Raw genomic sequence first — 24,312 nt, 5'->3', positions numbered from 1 at the left:
AAACATAATAAATAGTTATCTCCCTGAAACAAAACGTTCCAAATGGGAGGGGTGGGGAGGTGGGGGGGAACAGCAGTATTTTAATACACGTTGCAATCTGAAATTCTGCTTGATCTTGCTGTATTTTATAGTTTTCCAATATGCTTTAAAGGTGGAAAATAGAGTTAAAGGGTTAGAAATGTTAAGTGGAAAAATCTGATTTTAATTATAGGCATCAGGGAGCAGAAAAGAAACGAACAGTCACACGCTGCCTTTATTATTCTTCATAAAGGTTATGGCTGGAGAACGCCACCACATCAGAGTCTCTGTGGCGCAATCGGTTAGCGCGTTCGGCTGTTAACCGAAAGGTTGGTGGTTCGAGCCCACCCAGGGACGCTTACCCCTTTTACAGGCGGTGCCCGGTAGTTTTGCATAAATCATGGAGTTGAGGCCTCCGGGCAATGCAGGCGTGGATTTCGAGGGTCCGGAGAAGAGAAACCGCGGATCTCACTTCGCGGTCCAGCAGGGGGTGGCTCTCCAGCTTCCGGGCGCGCTGGGGCCCCTCCTCCAACCCCGGCGGCCGGGTGGGCGCTTCCTGCCGCCCAGAACAGGCGTGTGGGTCCAGCTCCTTAAGGCCCCCGCATCCTTTCGCTTCCACTCCCTGGGTTCCTAAACTCCGGCCCTCTTCCCCCTCGCTCTTTCCCGAAACCCCCGTCCCACAGCTCCCAGCCCCGCCTGGCCGGGCTCCCGCGGGCCCTGGTCAGGCAGCGGCGCCCAGAGCGCGCAGAGGCCGGGCGGCCGCCGCGTTCCGGCCTCGAACTCGCCGCCCCGTCTCCAGGCGCGGCCCGAGCTGGCCTGGTTCTGCTTCAGGACCCCTGCGATGTCAGAGGTCGACTGACTGTATGTATTTAGTGTCAAGTTCAAGCTGTACGTTGACTTAAAACGCTCCACGTTTTTTATCTGTTGGTTTTTTTTTTTTAAACTAATGTTAAATTGTGCAGCATTTCGTCTGTTCCCCGTCAGCGTAAACAAATATTCCCATAATTTAACTTGGACTAACCCTCGCATTGGTAAACTAAGAAATGTTTGTCATAAAGCCTTTGTGTGGACACTCTTGTAAGAGCATTTGTATGTTATAGGTTACTTTTTCTACTAAAGTTTTAGAATTTAATAGAGAATAGAGTAAACCTGCAAAATGTCCCATATATTCAGAAAGGGAGAAAACTTTTTTTACACTTAAAAAACCCCCAAATTATGAGAAAGATTAAAGTGAAACTGCTAACATATTTTGCTTCGACATTCTGTAAGCATATTACCATTTATTTCACAAAAAATGCAAAACTCTCCAAAATCGTTACCTTGTACATTGTTCTCTAAATATATGCTGCCTTGGTGACGTAATCAGTTTCACCATAATAATTAGTCTTGGCCACAGATTAATTTGAAAGACGGTTCTGGAGAAAAGTGGTATGTCTTATTCCTGCAAGTATGTAGTTATGCTCTGCTTTATGTTTTCCCCCACGTTAGCATATTAATAAAGGCTAACATTTTTTGAGTGCTTACTACTTGCTAGGCACGATTCTAAGTGCTTTCCTGGATGCAAGTGTGAGATCCGTGCAACAACTCTCCCAGGGAGGTCCTATTGTTTCCACTGTATTGGTGAGCCAACTGAGGCTCCGTGCAATTGAGTGATTTGCCTGGTCACAGTTAGTGCCTAGCACAGTGCAGATTTAAACTCGAGTTGTCAGGCTTCAGAGCCCCATGCTTCTCACTCCTGTACTACCTACCCAGAAGTTCTCTCCTCTAAAATAGAGCTACTTGATTGATTTGTTAATTTAAAACCAAAGGTGATACTTTAATTGGTTTTTCTGAAGTTTCATTAATATTTTGTTCCAAATCTCACGAAGGAGAGAAAAAACCCCACTGAATATTCATGGAATACGGAAGGGCATTAAGTCATGTGCCGCTTCATTTTATTGAAATGAAAACTGTGTGGGAACATGAAATCTTCATGTGGAACATGTCTTTGGAAAACAGTTTGATAGCATTTGTGTAGAGAAGACAAGATTAGCAATAAAGGCAGGTTGGAATAGCCCAGAGAAAATATGGAAGAGAAAGAGAAAGAAGAATTGGTTCAAGCCAAGCGATGGGGGCTAATCTGGTGTCTAGGGATTCTTGGACCCCAGGCTGATGTTTGGCAGTTGGGGAGCCCAGACAGACCCCTATTTTAGGACCCATTTGTGAGAGAATACCAGTATCTGCACTTGACAGATGCCTAGGTGGTAGTTTTAAACTTGATCCTAAATTTCTAAGTATGTTCTACTTCACCCTATTGGGGAGATTAATGGGATTTAGTGGCCAGAAAATAGAGAGAGAGGATTACATGAGAATGGAGGTGGGATGAGGACTGCAAAACCGCCCTCTAATGTAAGTAGTTGATTTTATTATGTGGGCAGGTACTTAGTGAATTTCTTTATGCTAGGCTGTTGCATACAGATAAGATAGGTGGGAAACATTTTTTTTAGTTGCTTAATTATTTATGGATGTGTTGGCTCTGTACAATGTGTATTGGGTATAGATGTTGTAATAAATGCTATTTCTGGCGAGCGTTATTTTGTTCCTAGTTTCTTGGGTCTGTAGTACCAACCAAGCCCAGAATATGTTGAGATCATTTAGGACATTAGTTAAAGGCTGAAGAGCATTTAAAAGGCTTTGCTGAGCATCTGAGCATGTAAATATGTTCCTGATAAACATCTGTATACTTAAACTTCATATATAAAATCAGAGGGAAACTCACTGAAGTAATGCAGTAAAAGGTGAATCAAGTGCTGTGGTTTATGCAAACTTGTTAGAGAAGGTAATAGTCATGTGATTTAAAATAATTAATAATTTAAAGTGTTTTTTATATTGTAGCATTTCTTTAGATAATGGAGGCTGGGAGGAGACCACATGGCTAATACGTTTCTGTGTTCATTTGTTAACACCTGTATCTGATGTCATATGATACAAGGTTTAGGGGGAATAAGACGTTAAGCTGCCAGAGAAACACAACTACCTTTTTTCTGCATTCATAATATATCCTAATGAGTAATGCCAACATGAATTTTAATTTTATTTCTCTGAATTTTGGTGGAGGTGATGCCTGAAATGTTCAACTTATTGCTACAACCAGCAGAGCAGGGGTAAATTGGTGGTAGAAGAAGCCATAATGCATTTAACTAGAAAATAGTTTAAGAAGTTGAAACCTTTTAAATAATTAAGAATGTTAATTTTATCAGCTGCAGCACTTCATTTAAAGTGCTTCATGTTGAGCCCCTTTGGTGGTGTCCATGCAGTCTGTGTTTTTGCATACTGAAAATTGTGTGTGTGTTATTTTACATGTATTTGTGGGTTTTAAAATTAATTTTTATTAGAGTATAGTTGATTTAAAATGTGTTTCTGCTGTACAGCAAAGTGAGTCAGTTATACATATATCCACTCTTTTTAAAATAATTGTTGAACTTACAAGAATGATGTGAGAATAAACTATATCTGTAAAATCGTAGTACACAGCTCAGTTTTAAATTGTTTTCATAGCTTAAATTTTTAAGAGAAGCCACTCGAATTTTCGTTGTTCAGTATTTAAACTACAAAATGTAGAGACTCATATCCTTAAGAAAACTCTTAAAATATAATTTTAAAAGAAACTCTTTATTAAGCTTAAATACATACCGAAATGTGCACAAATCATTAGGAGTACAACTGAAGAAATTTTTACAAAATAAACACACCTTTGTAATCAATATCTTGGTCAATATGTAAAATAATGTTAGCATCCCAGAAACCTCCTCTTGTGTTTATCCCAGTCACCAAAATGTAACTTTTAAATTGTAAACATATGGATTATTAGGTTGAAATGTGAATTTTAAGTTGTCATAGATCAGGACTCAAAAATAAATTTGCTACCAAACCCTATCAGATAAGTATTTACACATAAAGATTGGGAAAAATAATGGAAATGAGAAATCAGTTTTCCATGCCTACTCACTTTTGACTTAATCATCCATGATAGACTTGGGACAAATAAATTTGTGCTATTAAGCCAGAAAATATGAGAAATTTACTATTTATTTGAAGTGTTTACTTTTGTCTATAAGCAAATAAAATGCACTTCTACCCCCACCCATTAAAAAACATTAAACAAAAACAACCTTCTAGAAATTTTGGCATTAAAATTAATTTTTTAGTTTTGAAAATACATTTTAAACTTTAAAACCAAGGTGAGATTTGAGATCAAAAGGTATAGTAAGAGATGATGATTCCTTGGTTTCCCAAATAATATATTCTAAAATCTTAAGAATTTTAATCTGGAATCCACCATTGGAGGAACACAAATAGTGGTCCTGTTATTTTGAAAGTATGCATAACTATAAAGGAAAATCTAATCTCTGTGATAAAAAGCTATGTTTAAAGTTGTGGAAAGTCAGTTTTGAATACCACTGAGGAAAGCCATTCTAGAAAGAGCCAACATATAAGAATCTAGAGCAAAGTTTTACTTTCTTCTAGCAAAATTCTTCATTGTTGTTATTAAAGTAGTGTATGCCTAAGGTTATAATAATAAGTATATGTACAAATTTAAGTACAGTGATGTTTACTGAAACATTATTTATAATAGTGAGAAATTACAAACAAGATAAAATATGCAACACTAGTGGAAATGGTGAAATAAATTATGGTATGTTATTTAAACATTGGAATACTATACAGCCATTTACAAAATGTGTTTCAGGAAAAAAAGCCTTTGGACAATGTTAAAATATTGCATTAGGTATAAGAAGCTAGATTCAAAACTATCAAAAAGCATGATCCCAATTTTGTAATGAGACTGAATTACTTACATAGATGATCTACAAATATTTCTTGATGGTGAATACCATCAAGAAATATTTATAGATCTATACCAAAATAAGATTACACCAAAATAAGAATACACCAAAATAAGATTATCAGTGATTTTTGTCTTTTTTATACTTTACTTTCTATAAGTAAGTTCTTTATTATCTGTAATGAACATGCATTATTTTTATTTGTTAAATAACATTTTTTATAACATTAAAATAATACCTGAACTCATACCGTATATAAAATCTTGAAAATTTTTTCTCTCTTAAAATTAACATTGAGGGAGAATAGGGAACTCAGATATAAGCCTTTGTGGGTATGGTCAATGATTCTCAACGAGTGCCCAGACCGTTTAATGTGGAAAAGACAGTCTTTTCAATAAATGGTGTGAAGAAAACTGGATATCCACATGCAAAAGAATGAAGTTGGGCGCCTACTTTACACCACATATAAAAATCAACTCAAAGTAAATCAAATACCTAAGTGTAAGGTCTAAAATTATACAACTCTTAGAAGAACACATAGGAGGAAAGCTTCATGACATTGGATGTGGTTATATTTCTTGGATGTGACACCAAAAGCACAAACAACAAGAATGAAAATAGATTAATTGAACGACATCAGAATTAAAACCTTCTTTGCAAACAACGGGCACTGTCAGTAGAGTGAAAAGGCAGCCCACAGAATGGAACAAAATATTTGCAAATAATATATCTGATAAAGATTTAATATCAGATATATATATATATATATAGAATATATACAGAACTCCTACACCTCAACCACTACAAAAAAAAATTAAAAATGGACAAAGGAGTTGAGTAGAAACTCTAAAGAAGATATACAAACAGCCAATAAGTGCATGAGAAAAAGCTCAACATCACTAACCATTAGGGAAATGCAAATCAAAACCACAATAGATATTACCTCATATACATGAGGTTGGCTATCCTGAAAGACAACAACAACAACAAGGAGAAAATAACAAGTGTTGGTGAGGATGTGGAGAAATTGAAAGTTTTGTGCATTGCTGGTGGGAACATAAGTTGGTGCAGCCACTATGGAAGATAGTATGGTGGTTCCTCAAAAAATTAAAAATAGAATTACTATAAAATTCAACAATTCTGCTTCTGGGTACATACCCAAAAGGATTGAAAGCAGGGTGTCAAAGAGATATTTGTACACCCATGTTCATAGTAGAATTATTCACAGTAGCTAAAATGTGGAAGCAACCCAAATGTCCATTGACAGATGAATGGATAAGCAAAACGTGGAACATACATACAATGGAATATTATTTTGCCTTGAAAAGGAAGGCCATTCTGACATACACTACAACATGGATGAACCTCGATGACATTATGTTAAGTGAAATAAGTTTGTCACAAAAATACAAATACTGTATGATGCCACTCATATGCGGTACCTAGAATAGTCAAATTCAGAAACAGAAAGTAGGATGGATGGTGGCTGCCAGAGGCTGGGGGAAGCAGGGGAATGTAGAAGTGCCATTTAATGGGTATAGAGTTTCAGTTTTGCAAGATGAAGAGAGTTCTGGAGATTGGTTGCACAACAAACTGAATGTACTTAACGCTATGAACTGTACACTTAAAAGGATTAAGATGGTAAAATTTATGTAATGTATATTTTTACCACAATCTTAGAAATTATATTTAGGGGATTTGTTTCCCCTTGTTATATAAGACCTATTATAAAACATATAAGAAAATAGGATATTGATGCAATTGTTTCCAGTGGCCTACTTATTTAAGAAACATACTTAAGGACATTTAATTTTTTAAGAAGGTAGGCGCTCAGGGAGGGGTGGCGGGGGGAGCATAACTCCCCACTCCTTAAGTGTGTGCTGTGCATAGTGATTTTCTTCCAAAGAGTACAATACGGAAAGTTCCCCAGGGGTGGGGGTGAGGAAAGAAGAGCATTATAGTGGAGAAACCCAACAGACACTGCCTCAGCCAGGGGAACAAGGACCTCAGTAGTGACAAGTCACATTGATAGTTGGTAACCTTATATAGTGACACTTTACCTCTGTGCTCTTCCTCTTCCAAACCCATAATCCCAGTCTATTCATGATGAAAACATCAGATCAATGTCAATGGAAGGTCATCCTACAGAATACTTGACCAGTACTCCTTAAAACTGTCAAGGTCCTCGAAAACAAGAGATGTTTGAGAAGTTGTCACAGCCAAGAGGAATCTAAGGAGACAAGACAAGTAAATGTGATGTGGTATGCTGGATGGGATAAAGACATTAGGCAAAAACTAAGGAAATCTGAATAACCTGTGGACTTTAGTAAGAATAATATGCCAGTGTTGGTTTATGAATTGTAACAAATGTACTATATTAATGTAAGGTGTTAATAACAGGGGATACTGAATGTGGGGTATGTGAGTACTCTGCATTGTCTTCTCAATTTTTTTACAAATATAAAACTGCTCTAAAAAATAAAGTCTATTTTAAAAAATAAGGTAGCCCTGCAGAACAGTGGGGAAAGGACTGCATTTTCAATATATGGTATGGGAACAATTGGTTATCTATATGGAAAGAACGAAAATTGGATCCTTACCTCACACCACACACAAAAAAGTCAATTCCAAGTGAATCACAGACTTAAGTGTGAAAAATGAAACAATAATGCTTTTAGAAGATAATACAGATAAATATCTTCACAACCTCATGATAGGGACTATCTTAAGCAAGACAAAAAAAAGAAAAAAAGTCCCACTCATTACAAAGGTAAAGGTTGATAAATTTGATTACATCAAAATTAAGAGGTTATATTCATCCAAAGACACTGTTAAAGAAATTAAATGGAAAGCCAAGAGTTGTAATTCATAAAACGGACACTGGATCATATATAGATTATTTTTAAAAAGAGGGAGGAAGTGGAGGAAGAAGAGGAGGAGAAAAATACCTAATAGAAAAATGAGCAGTAGATGTGAACAGAAAATCCAAGTGGCCTCTAAGCAAATGAAAAGATGCTAAATTTCATTAGTAATCAGGAGAATGTAAATTATATATGGAATGACTTACCACTACGCAGGCACCAGATTGGCAAAAATTTTAGCCTAACACCTGCAAGAGTTGGGGAGGACCCAAAATAATGAGTACTCTTGAACTTGGCTGGATTTTTTTTTTTTTTACATCTTTATTGGAGTATAATTGCTTTACAATGGTGTGTTAGTTTCTGCTTTATAACAAAGTGAATCAGTTATACATATACATACGTTGCCATATCTCTTCCCTCTTTCGTCTCCCTCCCTCCCACCCACCCTATCCCACCCCTCCAGGCAGTCACAAAGCACCGAGCTGATCTCCCTGTGCTATGCGGCTGCTTCCCACTAGCTATCTACCTTACGTTTGTTAGTGTATATATGTCCATGCCTCTCTCTCGCTTTGTCACAGCTTACCCTTCCCCCTCTCCATATCCTCAAGTCCATTCTCTAGTAGGTCTGTGTCTTTATTACTGTCTTACCCCTAGTTTCTTCATGACATTTTTTTTCTGAAATTCCATATATATGTGTTAGCATACAGTATTTGTCTTTCTCTTTCTGACTTCACTCTGTATGACAGACTCTAGGTCTATCCACCTCATTACAAATAGCTCAATTTCGTTTCCTTTTATGGCTGAGTAATATTCCATTGTATACATGTGCCACATCTTCTTTATCCATTCATCCGATGATGGACACTTAGGTTGTTTCCATCTCCGGGCTATTGTAAATAGAGCTGCAATGAACATTTTGGTACATGACTCTTTTTGAATTATGGTTTTCTCAGGGTATATGCCCAGTAGTGGGATTGCTGGGTCATATGGTAGTTCTATTTGTAGTTATTTAAGGAACCTCCATACTGTTCTCCACAGTGGCTGTATCAATTTACATTCCCACCAGCAGTGCAAGAGTGTTCCCTTTTCTCCACACCCTCTCCAGCATTTATTGTTTCTAGATTTTTTGATGATGGCCATTCTGACTGGTGTGAGATGATATCTCATTGTAGTTTTGATTTGCATTTCTCTAATGATTAATGATGTTGAGCATTCTTTCATGTGTTTGTTGGCAGTCTGTATATCTTCTTTGGAGAAATGTCTGTTTAGGTCTTCTGCCCATTTTTGGATTGGGTTGTTTGTTTTTTTGTTATTGAGCTGCATGAGCTGCTTATAAATTTTGGAGATTAATCCTTTGTCAGTTGCCTCATTTGCAAACACTTTCTTCCATTCTGAGGGTTGTCTTTTGGTCTTGTTTATGGTTTCCTTTGCTGTGCAAAAGCTTTGAAGTTTCATTAGGTCCCATTTGTTTATTTTTATTTCCATTTCTCTAGGAGGTGGGTAAAAAGGATCTTGCTGTGATTTATGTCATAGAGTGTTCTGCCTATGTTTTCCACTAAGAGTTTGATAGTTTCTGGCCTTACATTTAGGTCTTTAATCCATTTTGAGCTTATTTTTGTGTATGGCATTAGGGAGTGATCTAATCTCATACTTTTACATGTAGCTGTCCAGTTTTCCCAGCACCACTTATTGAAGAGGCTGTCCTTTCTCCACTGTACATTCCTGCCTCCTTTGTCAAAGATAAGGTGACCATATGTGCGTGGGTTTATCTCTGGGCTTTCTATCCTGTTCCATTGATCTATCTTTCTGTTTTTGTGCCAGTACCATACCGTCTTGATTACTGTAGCTTTGTAGTATAGTCTGAAGTCAGGGAGAACTTGGCTGGATTTTGGTGGAAAACAAAAATGTGGAATTATCTGGTAGAGATGACTGTGTACATTAATAAAAACTTGGATTTATTTAGCAAGTTGCAGCAAATCAGGTTCCCAGGGAAACATACTGAGATGCTGAGATTTGGGTACAAGAGGTGAAGTGCTCTAAGGAAAAATGAGATTGGGCTGAGGGAAGAGTTAAAATGAGATTCAGTTACAGCAGAGACCCTAACCAATACCACAGGGAACTCTGTAGCTGAGAGGCCTTTCAGAGATATCCTAAATCAATACAAAGGCCTCTGTGTCTCCATATCAAGCAGTCACTGGATGTGGACAACCCATGGGGAGGGGTCAGAGCCTTGGGCAAAACATCTTTCTTTGGCCACGGGCAATTCCTGAAGAGAGATGAAGCTATGAGTTGTCAACAGCCAACACTACCAGCAACAGAAGAAATATGTCCTTGGTGCTGAGGGTCCACTATAGTTGACCCCTTCTACTGATTGGATTCACTTTATATAGTAAGTTCATCCCATTTGGGAACATCTCCATGATGCTGGATAGTCTCTTTTTCTGGGAAATTCACAAGAGGAAGGTTAGTGGGCTGAATTATGGCTCTGGCCATTGCAGCTGGTCTTGAGGCTGTAATTGACCCTCATCATCTCCGTCTTTACCCTCTGCTGGCATCTCTTCTGGTCTTGGAAGCTTATCTGATGGATTGATCTTGACTCTCACCCTTGAGGGGTCTGAACTCATGCTCATCATGCCCTTCATTGGCTGTCAATTCTGCACTTCTCTATTTACTATCAAAATTGGAGAGAGGCGTTCCAAGAAACACCACAATGAGTCACCGGGCTGTCAGTGTATTCTTTCCTGTCCTCACAGGGAAGGAGCAATCCTTTCACCCCCTGATGAGTACTCTTTACAGATTGATAATTACTTTCCTTGCCTGCTGGTCTCTTGGCAAAAAGAGCCAGAAATGACTTGGAGGCAGCCATGCTTTAAGTTTATGGACAGTCTTGCTGTGTCCCTTGGTGGAAGCATTCTGCCTAGAATTGTGGATACAAATTTCTTAAGTAGGTTACTGGAAGTGATGGTAACATGTTCCATGCCTACATCCAAACCTTGGTTCCCATGTAGTCTATGTACTGTTGACACAGTACCATATAATGGTCATTGATTTGGGGTGTATACCATGTCCCAAGGAGCAGCTATCCAGGGTATCACCTCCAAGCTGGCTTTGACTTTGGCTCAGTTATGTTTTTAAGTGGCCATCTCCCTGCTCTATCAGGCCAGCAGCTTCTGAGTGATGCAGTAAGTGAAAGGATAAGTTGATCCCGTGGTCATATGTCCACTGCTGCAACCTTCTTTGAAGAAAAGTGGCTTGATGTAATGTTATGTGTGGCCCCAAGTCACTGATGAAGCACCAGTCCTTCGATAGTGGCGTAGTTTAGGTTGTATGGGTGCCAAAGGGAAGCCTGTAGCTGGAGCATGTATCAGAGTCAGGAGTCACTGCCCCAGTCAGGGTGCAGGGGGTCCATCCTGCCATCAGGTGACCAGATGGTGTCCTTGACCGGTTGCCGTATTGAGGGCTGCTTGGTGTTAGTCTCTGTTTTTGGCAGAATGAACATTCAGCAGTGGCAGCAACTGTCTCAGCCTTGGTGAATGGCGGCCCATGCTGTTGGTCCCTTCCATAGCCTCATTCCTAGCACCCCAGCTCTTCCATTCAGAAGCTCCCTGAATCGCCACTGGGATGGTGGGTGATAGCTGCTGGCTGATGTGAACTGGCTGAGGCGTTCTGTGAGTGTCTTCCTTGGTGGTTGCTCTCTTGTGGGAACTAACATACAGTACAAAGAACTTCACGTTTCACGTCCACTACCACTGGCTCGTCCACATCTCCCTTCCCCAGGCCTCCTTACCCTGACTGTTTTGTTATCTGTCTCTGCATAACAAACTACCCCCAAACTTAGTTATTATCATGTAGTTATAGTTCATATTTTGTGGTTTGCCTGGGCTCATCTGGGGGTCTCCTCTACTGGTGCTGTGTGGAATCTTTTGCAGTCAAATGGGGCTGGGCTGGATGTCCAGATGCCTCAGTGCTCCTCCACGTGGCCACTCCATCCAGCAAGATAGCCAGAACTTCTTACATGTTGTCTTAAGGGTCAAAGAGGAAAGAACTGGAAGCTGCTTGGCCTTCTTTTTTTTTTTTTTTTGTGGTATGCGGGCCTCTCACTGCTGTGGCCTCTCCCGTTGCGGAGCACAGGCTCCGGACACGCAGGCTCAGCGGCCATGGCTCACGGGCCCAGCCGCTCCGTGGCATGTGGGATCCTCCCGGACCGGGGCACGAACCCGTGTCCCCTGCATCGGCAGGTGGACTCTCAACCACTGCGCCACCAGGGAAGCCCTGCTTGGCCTTCTTAATGCTTAGGTTCCAAAGTCCCAGAATATCACCTCCTTGCGTTCTGTTAATCAAAGCAGTCACAGGCCCCAACCCAGATCAATGGGACAGAAGTTTTGTCTCAGATGGGAGTAGCAGTAGGCACACGCAGGGAGGGGCAGAATTATTCAGGGTTGTCCTTGAAGAATAGCTGCCACTGTCCACCTTCTGGCCACAATTCACATTCCTCCCTCACACAAAATGCAACTCGTCCCTTTTCCCAAGACCACACGTCTCATCCCATAATGGCATCAACTTGAATCTAGGATCTCATCATCTGAATCAGGTGTAGGCAGTGATGGATCTTCTCAAGTGTGTTTCCTTGGATGTAGCTCCTTAGGAGGTTCTTCTTGCTCTAAAGAACTGTAAATTAAAGAGAGAAGTTACTTGCTCAACATTCACCCAACAATGATGAGGCAGGAACAGGAAAACTGGGATAGCCACAAGGGGGGAGCGGTAGGCGCATTGCAGTCATGGTTCATAGTGCTTCTGAAATCCAGCAGGGCACACGTTCCCAGTCCTTTTAGACCAGGCCTGATCTGTAGGAATAGCTTCCAAGCCTCTTGGCTCTGCCCTGAGTCATCCTTCCTTTTCCATAGTAAATGGCCCCTCTTAGAAGATAAGCATCTTTCTTAGCCTGCTTACTGCCTATAGAAGTTTGAGGGTCCCAAGACCCCTTTTCATTATGAACTGACTCTATCTCTTTCAGTCCAAATGGATTCAGTTCATTTAAAACATTGTGCTTTTTTTTTTTTTTTTTTTGGTGTCGAATCACAATCAACTCCATTGGGTAGAAGCCACAGCTACACTTCTTTCTGAAACTGGCATGTGAGGTTCCTCTGGGACAACTTCCTTAGATTCATTCCTAGAAGCCCTGTTGTCTGGGTGAAAGGACGTATGAGGCACGCCCGGAGGATTCTTAGAAGGCTCTTTGTTCAGCTGAGAGGCTCTGTGACGCATCACCTAAAATCTTCCTGAGGTTTCGCCAAAGTGTCTCACAGTCCCACCCTTAATGTGAACTTGACACTGAGGCATAGTTTACTTTCCATGTCCTAGATTTGATTTTTTTTCCCCCTCTGAGTCCATTTCTTACCTTGAGCATTGCTTTAAAACCCATTATATCCTGGTTGCTTTATATTTTCTCTAAATCTGCTCAAAAACTATATACTTCCATTTTTTAAAAAAAATCTTACTTCCCATGTACTTTTCATAGGCAGCTAAAAACAAAAACAAAACAAAACAAAAACAGTTGGTGCTTTCAACAGTCTGCCTGTAAGTAGCCTCAGCCAGACTCATGAGTTCCTTAGGTACCTTTTCTATTTCCCACCTGACTGCAGGTGACAGTTTCACCATGGTGTGTGTCATGCACGTGTTTGCACGACATGCTGTTATGATGTAATAACACTCAGGTTCCCCTTTCCTTCAGTCTCCAATAGCAGTTTCATCGCTGTCTTTCAGGCCTTCACTTTGATCTCTTCAAGGAGCTCCATCTTGGTCCCAAAGCTAATGCCACATGTTTTAGTGTGTCGTCAAGGCAGACACCATTTTCAGGTACTAAGTTCTTGTTTTAGTTCTCTATTGTTGTGTAATAAACCACTCTAAAACTCAGTGGCTTAAAACAGTCCTTTTATTCTCTCTCTTGACTCCATGGACTCAGCTGAGCAATTCCTTGATTGATGTCAGGGTCTCATGTGGTTGCAGTCAGATTGAGAGAGAGGCCCCACGGAGAGGCCCTGAATGATGAGATATCATTTGGAGAAACAGGCCACGTGGAAGAGTACCGAAGTGCCAGGCCTCTGGTCCCAGCCCCACCATATTGGTGAAGTTATAAGGAATCCTGTGGTTGGGAGCATCCCTTCCAAAAGTAACTGGCAAAGTATTGCATCTCGCACTTCCCATCACTAAGAAAATAGCCAATGCCTGCTAGCACTCTTCAGGTTCCACACCCACTGTACTGGAGTAAATGATTATATGTCCCTTTGAGGGAAGGACTGGGAGAATCTTCATCATAAATACCATGAGTGTCAGGATTCTTCCTCCTGGGACCCAGCCAACCTTCAATCAGTGGGTTCCCAGCCTGAGGAATGGCTCAGATCCAGCAACTAGGCAGAGTGTAGTAATTCTTTATTGGGGTGACTGCCCTCAGTCCCTGCGGATCTCATCCTTGATGTCTTTTGATGTGTAGTTTGAGCACTATGCCTGTTGGCTGTTTATCCAACTTGTCCCTAAGGATGTTATGTTCTGTGAGGCATCTCCATATCTCAGTGGGTCAGACACCCACCCTCCCCCACACCTTCAGTCTAACCTTGCCAGTGGTCACAGTAATTGCCCACAACCTGCCCTCCACCACTCCAAGACTCTAACGCCGCGATTGCTATCACGGAGCCCAGTTCCGTAAGAGCATTCCCAATGTCAGCCCAGCCCACAGAAGACAGCCACACTGACCTTGACCTTGACTGTGATATTGGTGCCTCTCATCCCAGTGCTTTCCCTTTATTAAGGAGGGTCCCCTGGGTGAGTTTGCTGACCTGACATAGTATATCTTCTCTAGAACGTTCCTCTGAACCTTTGGGGTCTTTATCTTCCTGTCTGCTGTGGCAGTTCTGGCATTCCCTCTTCACTGAATGCAGACATGTTTCCTACAAGCTTCTCAGAGCCATCCCGGCACGTGTTGACGTTATCTTCCAGGATGCTTGTAAGGGTTAAATCCTGTGTCATAGGGTTGTCCATATTGATCACCTTTCCTTTATCCATCTTTGTCTTCCACTCACTTTGATCCAACACCCTTTGATCCACTCTCTTGGCTTCTGATGGTACATGCGAACTTGGTCCCGAGGCTCCTTTGGGGGGCATAATCTCTTCTCTCCCTTAGCAGGCTGGGCTACGTAGGTTAAGTAGACTTAACCCTACTTATTTGTCTGAGGGCCAAAAGGGAGGTGGGGTTGGGTCTGAGGGAAACGCCTTTGTTCTTGCGAGGCAAAGGACTCTGCATCATCTTCAAGCAAGGAGTGAGTGCTGGCCTTTCACAGGGTGAAGTGCAGGCCTAGGGGCTGGGGAGAATGTGGGAGTCAAGGTGTCCCCATCACATGCCTTAGGGTCAACTCCCTCCTAATGGGCCCTGTTCTTAAGTAGCAGATTGGCCAAGCCTGTGCGTTCAGCCTCTTCTGAAGCTCGGCTGCTCCTATAATAATTGAGTCCTGGCTTGAGCCTCAGCCTTTTCTGGTCTCCACTCATAGGAGACGAGAGTCTCTTTAAATGGTGCCAAAGAGGCTGTCTAACTTCACACTCACCTCTAACTGATGATTAATTAACCTCAGTCTTCCAGTCTTTCAGTGACTTTCTCTGGTGCATCCATGGTCCTCAGCAACAGCCTTTTTTTTTTTTTTTTTTTTTGGCCACACTGCTTGAGAGATCTTAGTTCCCTGACCAGGGATCAAACCCTTGCCCCCTGGAGTGGAAGCGCAGAGTCCTAACCACTGGACCACCAGGGAATTCCCAGCAACAGCCTTCTAATGACTACTTTCTCGTCTCTCAAACTCCTGAGATACTGCACTCACCAGTGCATTTCCTGTCACCAGTATGCAACCCCCCTTCATGCCATGCACATTTTAATAATTGTACCACCACCTCATGCCAGAGGCTATCAGTGCCCCATCCTCCACCAGTGATGTGTCTTCAATGCCAGCTGGCCAGTGGGCGATCCAGCTCCAGAATCTCATGTTAAAGCCTCCTTCCCAGGACCACTTCCAGCACCAGCTGTTGCCGATTGATCGGATGACCTTAGGAAGAGAGACTGTGAGATTTGCATTTAGGAGTTATTGAGGACTCCTCTCAGGAACAACTCCTTTGTGGGGCAAGGGAAATAGCTTTAAGCAGAGGGAGAAGTTGAACTGTGGTTGCAATGGCAGCCTCAGCTGCTTCCATGCAGAGCACTGAGGCTGCAGTAGCCTTTCGTGGATGTGCCAGATCAAGGCACAGGGCTAGGCATTTGTATCCTTGCGCTGACCAGTCATTGTATGTGGGCCTCCCTTGATGAAGGGACATAACTTATGCGAGGCAAATTCCTTTGGCTGCGGGTAATTTCAGAGGATGGATTCAGCTGTGAGGCGGCAGCAGCCAATATTCTCAGCAATAGCCTTGGATCTGAAGGGGGCCTTGGGAGGAGGGGGCACAACAGCCAGTATGTAAGTCCAGGGTTTCTTGTTTGTTTGTTTTGCTTTGTTTTGTTTTTCTAATTTTCCCTTTTATATTTATTATTTCTTGTCTTCCTTAAGTCATTTCTGGTTTTGTTCTTTTTCTTTTCTCCTCTTTTAGTTACAGGCTGGTTTGTATATTTTTATTTTTTAAAAAATAATGAAATCGGGCTTCCCTGGTGGCGCAGTGGTTGAGAGTCCGCCTGCCGATGCAGGGGACGCGGGTTCGTGCCCCGGTCTGCGAGGATCCCACATGCCGCGGAGCGGCTGGGCCCGTGAGCCATGGCCGCTGAGCCTGTGCTCCGCGATGGGAGAGGCCACAAAAGAGAGAGGCCCCCGAACAAAAAAAAAAAAAAAAAAAAAATGAAATCAATTAGAGCCATACTTACCAGAGAAGTGTTCTTATTTTCATTATTTTATAGGTAATCTGTAACTATGGTCTGCTTTTTGACTTAAAAGTTATATAGGAGAGGTTACATTTTTTTCAAGTGTTTTTTTTTCCAAAATTAATTTTATTAATTTGTGTTTCTAGTGCTGTAGTCAGAGAATATGGCCAATATAGTGTCTACTTTGTAATTCATTGCAGTTTTATTCTTATCCGGTTAAAGGTTTTGTTTCTAAAATTTTCCTCACATACACCAAGGATAATACAAAATAACTAAATGTAATTGAATCTAGCAAACACATTTGTATGTGATGAAATGCAATATATGGTATGCAGTATACACAGACAAAATCAGACTATATACATTTTCTCTCTTTATATTTTCAAAGTTTTGGGCAAACAAGAAATGGGTATAAGAACAGGGTGAAATGGTTCTCTTAATCTCGTAGAGTACTCGTATAATGATTAGGGGAAAGCAACCCAGATAATAAATTTTTGTGTTCTTGTTGTTGTTCTCTGAAATGTTGACTGTTTATCAATAGATTTTTAAATGATTTCTAAGTGGATATTTAATGCTTTAAGAATCGAGCAACAGAGTTATTTTGCTAATAAGCATGAGGGTTTCCAGGGCAACATTGGGTTCTGATTGGCTGAGCCAAGGTAGAATAAAGCAGCTCACAAGTTTTGTTTTCTTAAATTTGAAGCTCAAGTGTATTCACTTAGTTTTTTACTTCAATAAAATAAGTAGTCTTGAGGAAAGTTGTACAGCATTTTGATTATATTGATTTTTGTTAGGAAGGAGATGAGTGGATGGAGGAAAGTGGATGGAGGGCAAAGGTACTTCATAGATAGTATTGATTCCTGATTAAACGTTCAGTGTTTGAAAACTCAGAATTTCTGAAGGCTTGTACTCTGTTTAATTATATGATTACAGTTTATAAATTGCAACTTTTTATTGAAACCCTGTCCTCCTTCCTCCTTTATTATCCATAATCTACCTTTTGGGGGAAGAGTTTTGTGTGCCAAATTACCAATGATGAAAATTATGTGAATGTTTCATTTTCTGTTTCAAAGAAATAATCCAAGTTTCTGAAATTAAATAACATGAAATTACCTTCTGTATACAGAATGTTGCCACCTGGATATTTTTTTAAAGAATAAAATGTATTCTATTTTGATTGTGAGTAGTTTTCCTTAAAGATGTTGCCATATTTGGTTCTATTTGTGGCAATTTAAAGCAGGTTATATACTATCTTTTCTTTTTTTTTAAATTTATTTATTTTTGGCTGTGTTGGGTCTTCGTTGCAGTGCGCGGGCTTCTCATTGCGGTGGCTTCTCTCGTTGTGGAGCACGGGCTCTAGAGCACAGGCTCAGTAGTTGTGGCGCACGGGCTTAGTTGCTCTGCGGCATGTGGGATCCTCCCGGTCTGGGGCTCGAGCCCATGTCACCTGCATCGGCAGGCAGACTCTCAACCACTGCGCCATCAGGGAAGCCCCCTATCTTTTCTTTAAAAACATATTTAACAAATCTAGATTGGAAGTAGTTTGAGTGAATGTTTATTGTAAATATAGTTGTAGAGCAGAGTTAGGACTGAAGGGAAAATAATCATATCTCATAAAATGGATTGAGGTGTACATTATCCCATATTTATTGGTTTTTGTTTGTACGTGCCAGGGCCGAGGGGTCTATAAATGAGTTCATTGAATGATGTTGTTGGAGGAAGAAAAATCTTGAAACTCAAAGTCACCTGCAGATGAAACATTGAAACGTTGAGTTTGAAACTCTTCTCTGAATTTCTGGTGCTCATTATAGCATCCATAAGCCAAGCATCATGTAGTCCCTTGCATTGTAGTTATTGTTGCTGTTTTATCTTTTCTTTTTGATATTTATTAAAATTTATAAACATGCTTTATTAAAGATAATTTAAAAATACAAAAAAAGGAGAAAAAGTTTAGCTTAGTTGTAATCATATTGTATATACATTTTTGTGCTGCCACTTTTCTCTTGATGTCATGTAATAATAATTTTCCCAGACAAGTATGTGATATATTTTTAGTGACTGCATAATATTCCATTTAGTGTGTATACCACAAACACTTAACTATTTCACTATTACCGAACATTTAAGATGTTTCATTTCTTCACTGTCATACATAATACAGAAATGTGAATCTTTATATATAATGATTTCCCCCTCATATAGAAGATGAATTTTGTAGGTGTTTTTATAATCAACACTGCTGAGGCAGAGTATTACTATATTTGGAGTTCTTGATATATATTGCTGAACTACCTTTAAAAAGGGCTGTGCCAGACTTCCCTGGTGGTGCAGTGGTTAAGAATCCACCTGCCAATGCAGGGGACACGGGTTTGATCCCTGGTCTGGGAAGATCCCACATGCCGTGGAGCAACTAAGCCCATGTGCCACAACTACCGAACCTGTGCTCTAGAGCCCGCGAGCCACAAGTACTGAGCCCATGTGCCACAACTACTGAAGCCTGCTCGCCTAGAGCCCGTGCTCTGCAACAAGAGAAGCCACCGCAATGAGAAGCCCGCACACCACAACAAAGAGTAGCCCCTGCTCGCCGCAACTAGAGAAAGCCCAAACCCACACACGGCAATGAAGACCCAACACAGCCAAAAATAAATAAATTAATTAATTAATTTTAAAAAAAGGACTGTGCCACTTTGCACTCTCACTAACGATACATGAGAATATCTGTTTTGCCATCCTTCTGGCAGCAGTGAGAATTATCATATAAAAACTATCCCCCTATTATTTTTATTGCTAATAGTGTCTCCTTATTGCTTTGGTTTGTATTTCTTTGATTACTAGGGATGTTGGTAATTTCCTCATGTTTGTGAACTTGCTCTCTCTTCTGTGATTTGACTGTGCATGCTTTTAAAAAGTAACAGATTGCTATAATAAAGCTATTTGTAATGTATATTGCTATAGTATACAGTATAGTGATAGAATATACTATCTATATTGCATATTGAATAAATGTACTGTATATTGATATAATTCACATACCATACAGTTAACCCAGTTATAGTGTATAGTTCAATGATTTTCAGTATATTCACAGAGCTGTGCAGTCATCACCATAGTTAATTTTAGAGCATTTTCATGACTCCAGTGAGGAACCTGGTACCCATTAGCAGTCACTTCTCACATCCCCTGAAACCTGCCCAGACCTGGGCAACCACTCATCTCTACTTTCTGTCTCCCTGTGTCTGCTTGTTCTGGATATCTCATCGAATCATATGAACATTTCATAGAATACGGTATTTCATATAATCACACATTGGTCTTTTGTGGCTGGCTTCTTTCTCTTAGCTTAAGTTTTCAAACTTCAACCATGTTGTAGCAGGTACTTCATTCTTTCTCATTGCCCAATAATATTCTATCATATGGATTTCACACATTTTATTTCCATTCATCAGTTGATGGTTATTTGGGTTATTTCTACTTTTATTTTGCGTTACGCGGGCCTCTCACTGTTGTGGCCTCTCCCGTTGCGGAGCACAGGCTCCGGACGCGCAGGCTCAGCGGCCATGGCTCACGGGCCCAGCCGCTCCGCGGCATGTGGGATCTTCCCCGACCGGGGCACGAACCCGTGTCCCCTGCATCAGCAGGCGGACTCTCAACCGCTGCGCCACCAGGGAAGCCCTAGTTCTACTTTTTGATTGTCGTGAATAATGCTTCTTTGAACATTAATGTACAAGTTTTTGTGTGGATATATATTCTCACTCCTCTAGGGCATATAATTAGGCATGCAATTTCCGGGTCATATGGTCACTTCATGTTTGAACTTTTAAGGAACTGCCAGACTGTTTGTGCATGATTTTTGCATATTTATCTTTTGGGATCTTGGTGCTTTTCTTATAGATTTGTATCAGCTCTTTATATACAGTTGATATTAATCTTGCATACTTGCTGAAACTATTTTATCCCCATAGCTTGCTTGCCTTTCATTTGTAATGTTTTGTGTATGTGTGCAGATATTTTTAATTTTCATATTGTTAGTTCTGTCAGTATTTTATTTTATAACTTATTTCATTGTTTCTAAGCTTTAAAAAACCATTCCTCGAAGGGTTGATAAATATTAAGGTTTATTTTCTTGTAATTTTTCTCTAATTTGATCTTTTCAAAAAGTATTTCACTACTTCATTTATTTAGTTTAGCTGAGAGAATGGTATAAGATTAAGATCTAAATGGATTTTCACTCCCAAAGATCTAACCAATTGTACCATCACCATTTTCCTAACACTTCTTCCCTCTCCTATTGAATTTGTGTACCTCTTTTATCATTTATTAATTTTTTACACATCCTAATGTTTGTTTTGTTCAGTGTGTACATTTTTTACAGTAGTACCACGTGGTTTAAATTGTTGAGGGTTTATAATATGTTTTGTATCTGGAAAAGCAGTGATTTTCCCCTCAACTCTGCATCTCACATTCAATTATTTGTCTTTTCCAAAAATTTCTTGGTGATTCTTATTTTTTTCCAGATGTTCCCCAGATTTTTCCAAAGTCTTGTTATGCTTTCTAAATGCTGTTGGAATATTTATTGCACTTGCATTAAATGCTCAATTTGATTTTGAGAGACTTGACATTTTAATAGGATTGAGTTCTATCATCCAGGAACCTGCTCTATCTCTCTGGTTACAGTGTTTTGAAATTATCTCAGCCAAGTATCCTACTCACATGGAAGTCACATATTGTTTATTCTCTCGCTGGCGCAGATCCAGGTTTTGTGGGGTCTGCAGTTTATGCAGTTTCGGAGGCTTTTTTTTTTTTTAACATCTTTATTGGAGTATAATCGCTTTACAATGTTGTGTTAGTTTCTGCTGTATAACAAAGTGAATCAGCTATACATATACATACATCCCCATATCTCCTCCCTCTTGCGTCTCCCTCCCACCCTCCCCATCCCACCCCTCTAGGTGGTCACAGCACGGAACTGATCTCCCTGTGTTATGCGGCTGCTTCCCACTAGCTAGCTATTTTACATTTGGTAGTGTATATATGTCCGTGCCACTCTCTCACTTTGTCCTAGCTTACCCTTCCCCCTCCCCATGTCCTTAAGTCCACTAAAGGAGAAGAATACAAAATTACAAATATAAAATTGGTTACTGGATCTTGGAAGGAGCCCATGTAAGTGAAGGGCTCTGAGGCGGACTTAGTTTCCGAGTCAGATGACCTCTTCTCACAGGTGTCTTTTGCTGCTCTGTGGATGATGCCTCATTATTTTGTATTTTTATTATGTTCTGGAATGCCTGAAGGAATGCAAGAAGGCATTTACCGGACTTAGAAAATATTTTAAATACTTTTCTAGTTTTCCATTTTGGAATTTCTATACAAATGTTCACACTATAGCAATGGCTTTATATCATCTTCTATACTTTTACCCATATCTTAAACTTCTTGAGAGAAAGGACTGTATTTTGAAGATAGTTAATAAATGTCAGTGATGGCTGATAAACAAGGAGTGTATTCACGGAGGACACAGCAAGATGAATTTGGTACTCACCAAATTTCATGCTTCAGATGAAACATAATTTTGACTATACTGCAGCATGGAGGCTACAGTCCTGTAAATTTGCCTTAAAGACATATATTTTATTGGAGCGTATAATAACTTACTTTGTATTGTAGACTGAGTTTTTAATACCATTTTAATGCTCTAAACTCAGAGTATATTTATAGGGAATTTTCAACAGTTTTCATTCCAGAAATTATTCAATAAACTTTGTATTTGGCCTAGATTCTTGTGCCAAAAATAGACTGCCAAAATGGGAAGGAAAGCTTCCTAATGAAATAGTTTTGAGATCATAAATCAATAATTAGGTTAAAAAAATCTCACTGGGGACTTATTCTATTTACAAAAAAACGGGGGGGGGGATTGGACAGTTTATTTGGTATTTCTCTCCCACCGTTACAGCATTTTATAAGATGAGCGATCAGATTTTTATAGGCCATATGAAAACTTCATGTTTTAGGAATTTCAGAAGGCAAGCGATTTGTACTATCTGCCTTATTTATTTATTTATTTTGTTTGTTTTTTTGTTTTTTTGCTGTACGCGGGCCTGTCACTGCTGCGGTCTCTCCCGTTGCGGAGCACAGGCTCCGGACGCGCAGGCTCAGCGGCCATGGCTCACGGGCCCAGCCACTCGGCGGCATGTGGGATCTTCCCGGACAGGGGCACGAACCCGTGTCCCCTGCATCGGCAGATGGACTCTCAACCACTGCGCCACCAGGGAAGCCCCTGCCTTATTCTTTAATGTCTTTGAATTCTAATGTAAGATGTTGTAGGACAACAGGAAAAATTGGACAGGTCAAGTTATTTATTAGTTAATTAAGTTAACTGTCTTCTTTGTGGCTGGAACAAGTTTTGGAAAACTCACAAAATCCTATAGAACCCAAAGGAACCTACAGAGTGATCTACGGGTCTGCAGTGTATTATGGTTGATGGCCCTGGGAACACCAGCCCTATTCTTAATTTTCCAAATAACCAAGAACACAGGGATGTTTTTTAGTAAAGACTCTTCGGTTTAATAATCTAAGACATCTATTTACAATTAAGAGTGCTCAGAGTGTTGTGATTATAACTGTTAGTTAAATTAAATGTATGATTAAATGTTTGGGACATGGGGTTAAGATGTGACGTGGTCAAAAGCATGTGCCTTTAAATGGAGTTAAGTAGCCCACCATTAAGGTGGAGGGAAAATCTTAGACGTGCACCTGAAATTGTTTTCGGTTACTCTGACTTAATACTTATTAGATTTTGCTGTTGCCAAAACAAAACAAAACAAAAACACCCTAGAATTTATATGCACTTTCCTAGTTGATAACCACAGCAAAATCCATAAGTTTTAGGAGCTTTTTTTAATGTATGGGAGTTTGGGACATTTCTTTGCCTAAATCTTATTCTGTTTCCCCTACAAAGGGACTTGGGGGAATGAAAAATTGATTATGGGCATATGTTAGAGATGTTGTGGGTTTGGTTCTAGACTACTGCTGTAAAGCAAGTCACATGAATTTTTTGGTTTCCCAGTGCATATAAAAGTTATGTTTACACTATACTGTAGTCTGTTAAGTGTGCAATAGCATTATGTCTAAAAAACCAATGTACCCACCTTAATTTTAAAATACTGCTGAAAAATGCTAAAACAAGTATAATGGTAACATCACAGATCAGTGATCGCGGATCACCATAGCAAATATAATAGTAATGAAAAAATCTGAAATATTGTGAGAGTTACCCATATGTGACACAGAGACACGAAGTGAGCAAATGCTGTTGGAAAAATGACACTGATAGACTTGCTTGATGCAGAGTTGCCACAAACCTTCACTTTGTAAAAAAAATGCAATATATCTGTGAAGCACAGTGAGGCAAAGCACAGTAAAACAAGGTATGCCTATATTGTTGTGAATTAACGCAAAGGAAAATTTGTTGAGATGCATGACACACTACCAAAATCAAAAAGCCTGAATTTTGGAACAAAATAGGGAAAGACATGACTAAATAAAACATAATAACCCTTCATTACCTCATTTGTGGCTAGACGAAAGAGATGAATAACAGTATAGTTGTTACAGCGCTTCCAGAGGAGAGCTTTCAATGGAATATTGTGATTAGTGTGTGGTTGCTTCAGCTTTAAGCTTTTATCATGGTCTAGTTTTTAAAGCAGGACGTGCAATATCATATCTTAAA

The 24,312-nt window shown here is 40.0% G+C and overlaps 1 protein-coding gene and 1 non-coding gene across 2 annotated transcripts in view; both read left to right on the top strand.

Annotated features, from left to right (window-relative positions):
* The first annotated feature begins 301 nt into the window (after positions 1–301).
* On the top strand, positions 302–375 carry TRNAN-GUU (transfer RNA asparagine (anticodon GUU)). The gene has a single exon. It is a non-coding gene; the product is annotated as a tRNA-Asn (tRNA).
* A 48-nt stretch (positions 376–423) lies between these two features.
* The window catches only part of LOC113628333 (translation initiation factor IF-2-like), an 86,185-nt gene continuing 62,296 nt past the window's right edge, over positions 424–24,312 (top strand). The window contains exon 1 of the mRNA XM_027121806.1: positions 424–879. Coding sequence (XP_026977607.1) covers positions 441–879 — 439 coding nt within the window. The 5' untranslated portion in view covers positions 424–440. The remainder of the gene's footprint in view (positions 880–24,312) is intronic.

Source organism: Aethalodelphis obliquidens, unplaced genomic scaffold (assembly GCF_003676395.1).
Source record: "Aethalodelphis obliquidens isolate GAN/ISIS:26980383/991018 unplaced genomic scaffold, ASM367639v1 scaffold23, whole genome shotgun sequence".
In the NCBI taxonomy this organism is placed as follows: Eukaryota; Metazoa; Chordata; class Mammalia; order Artiodactyla; family Delphinidae; genus Aethalodelphis; species Aethalodelphis obliquidens.
Note: the sequence above shows the minus strand (reverse complement) of the source record. Positions and strands in the feature narration are given on the sequence as shown.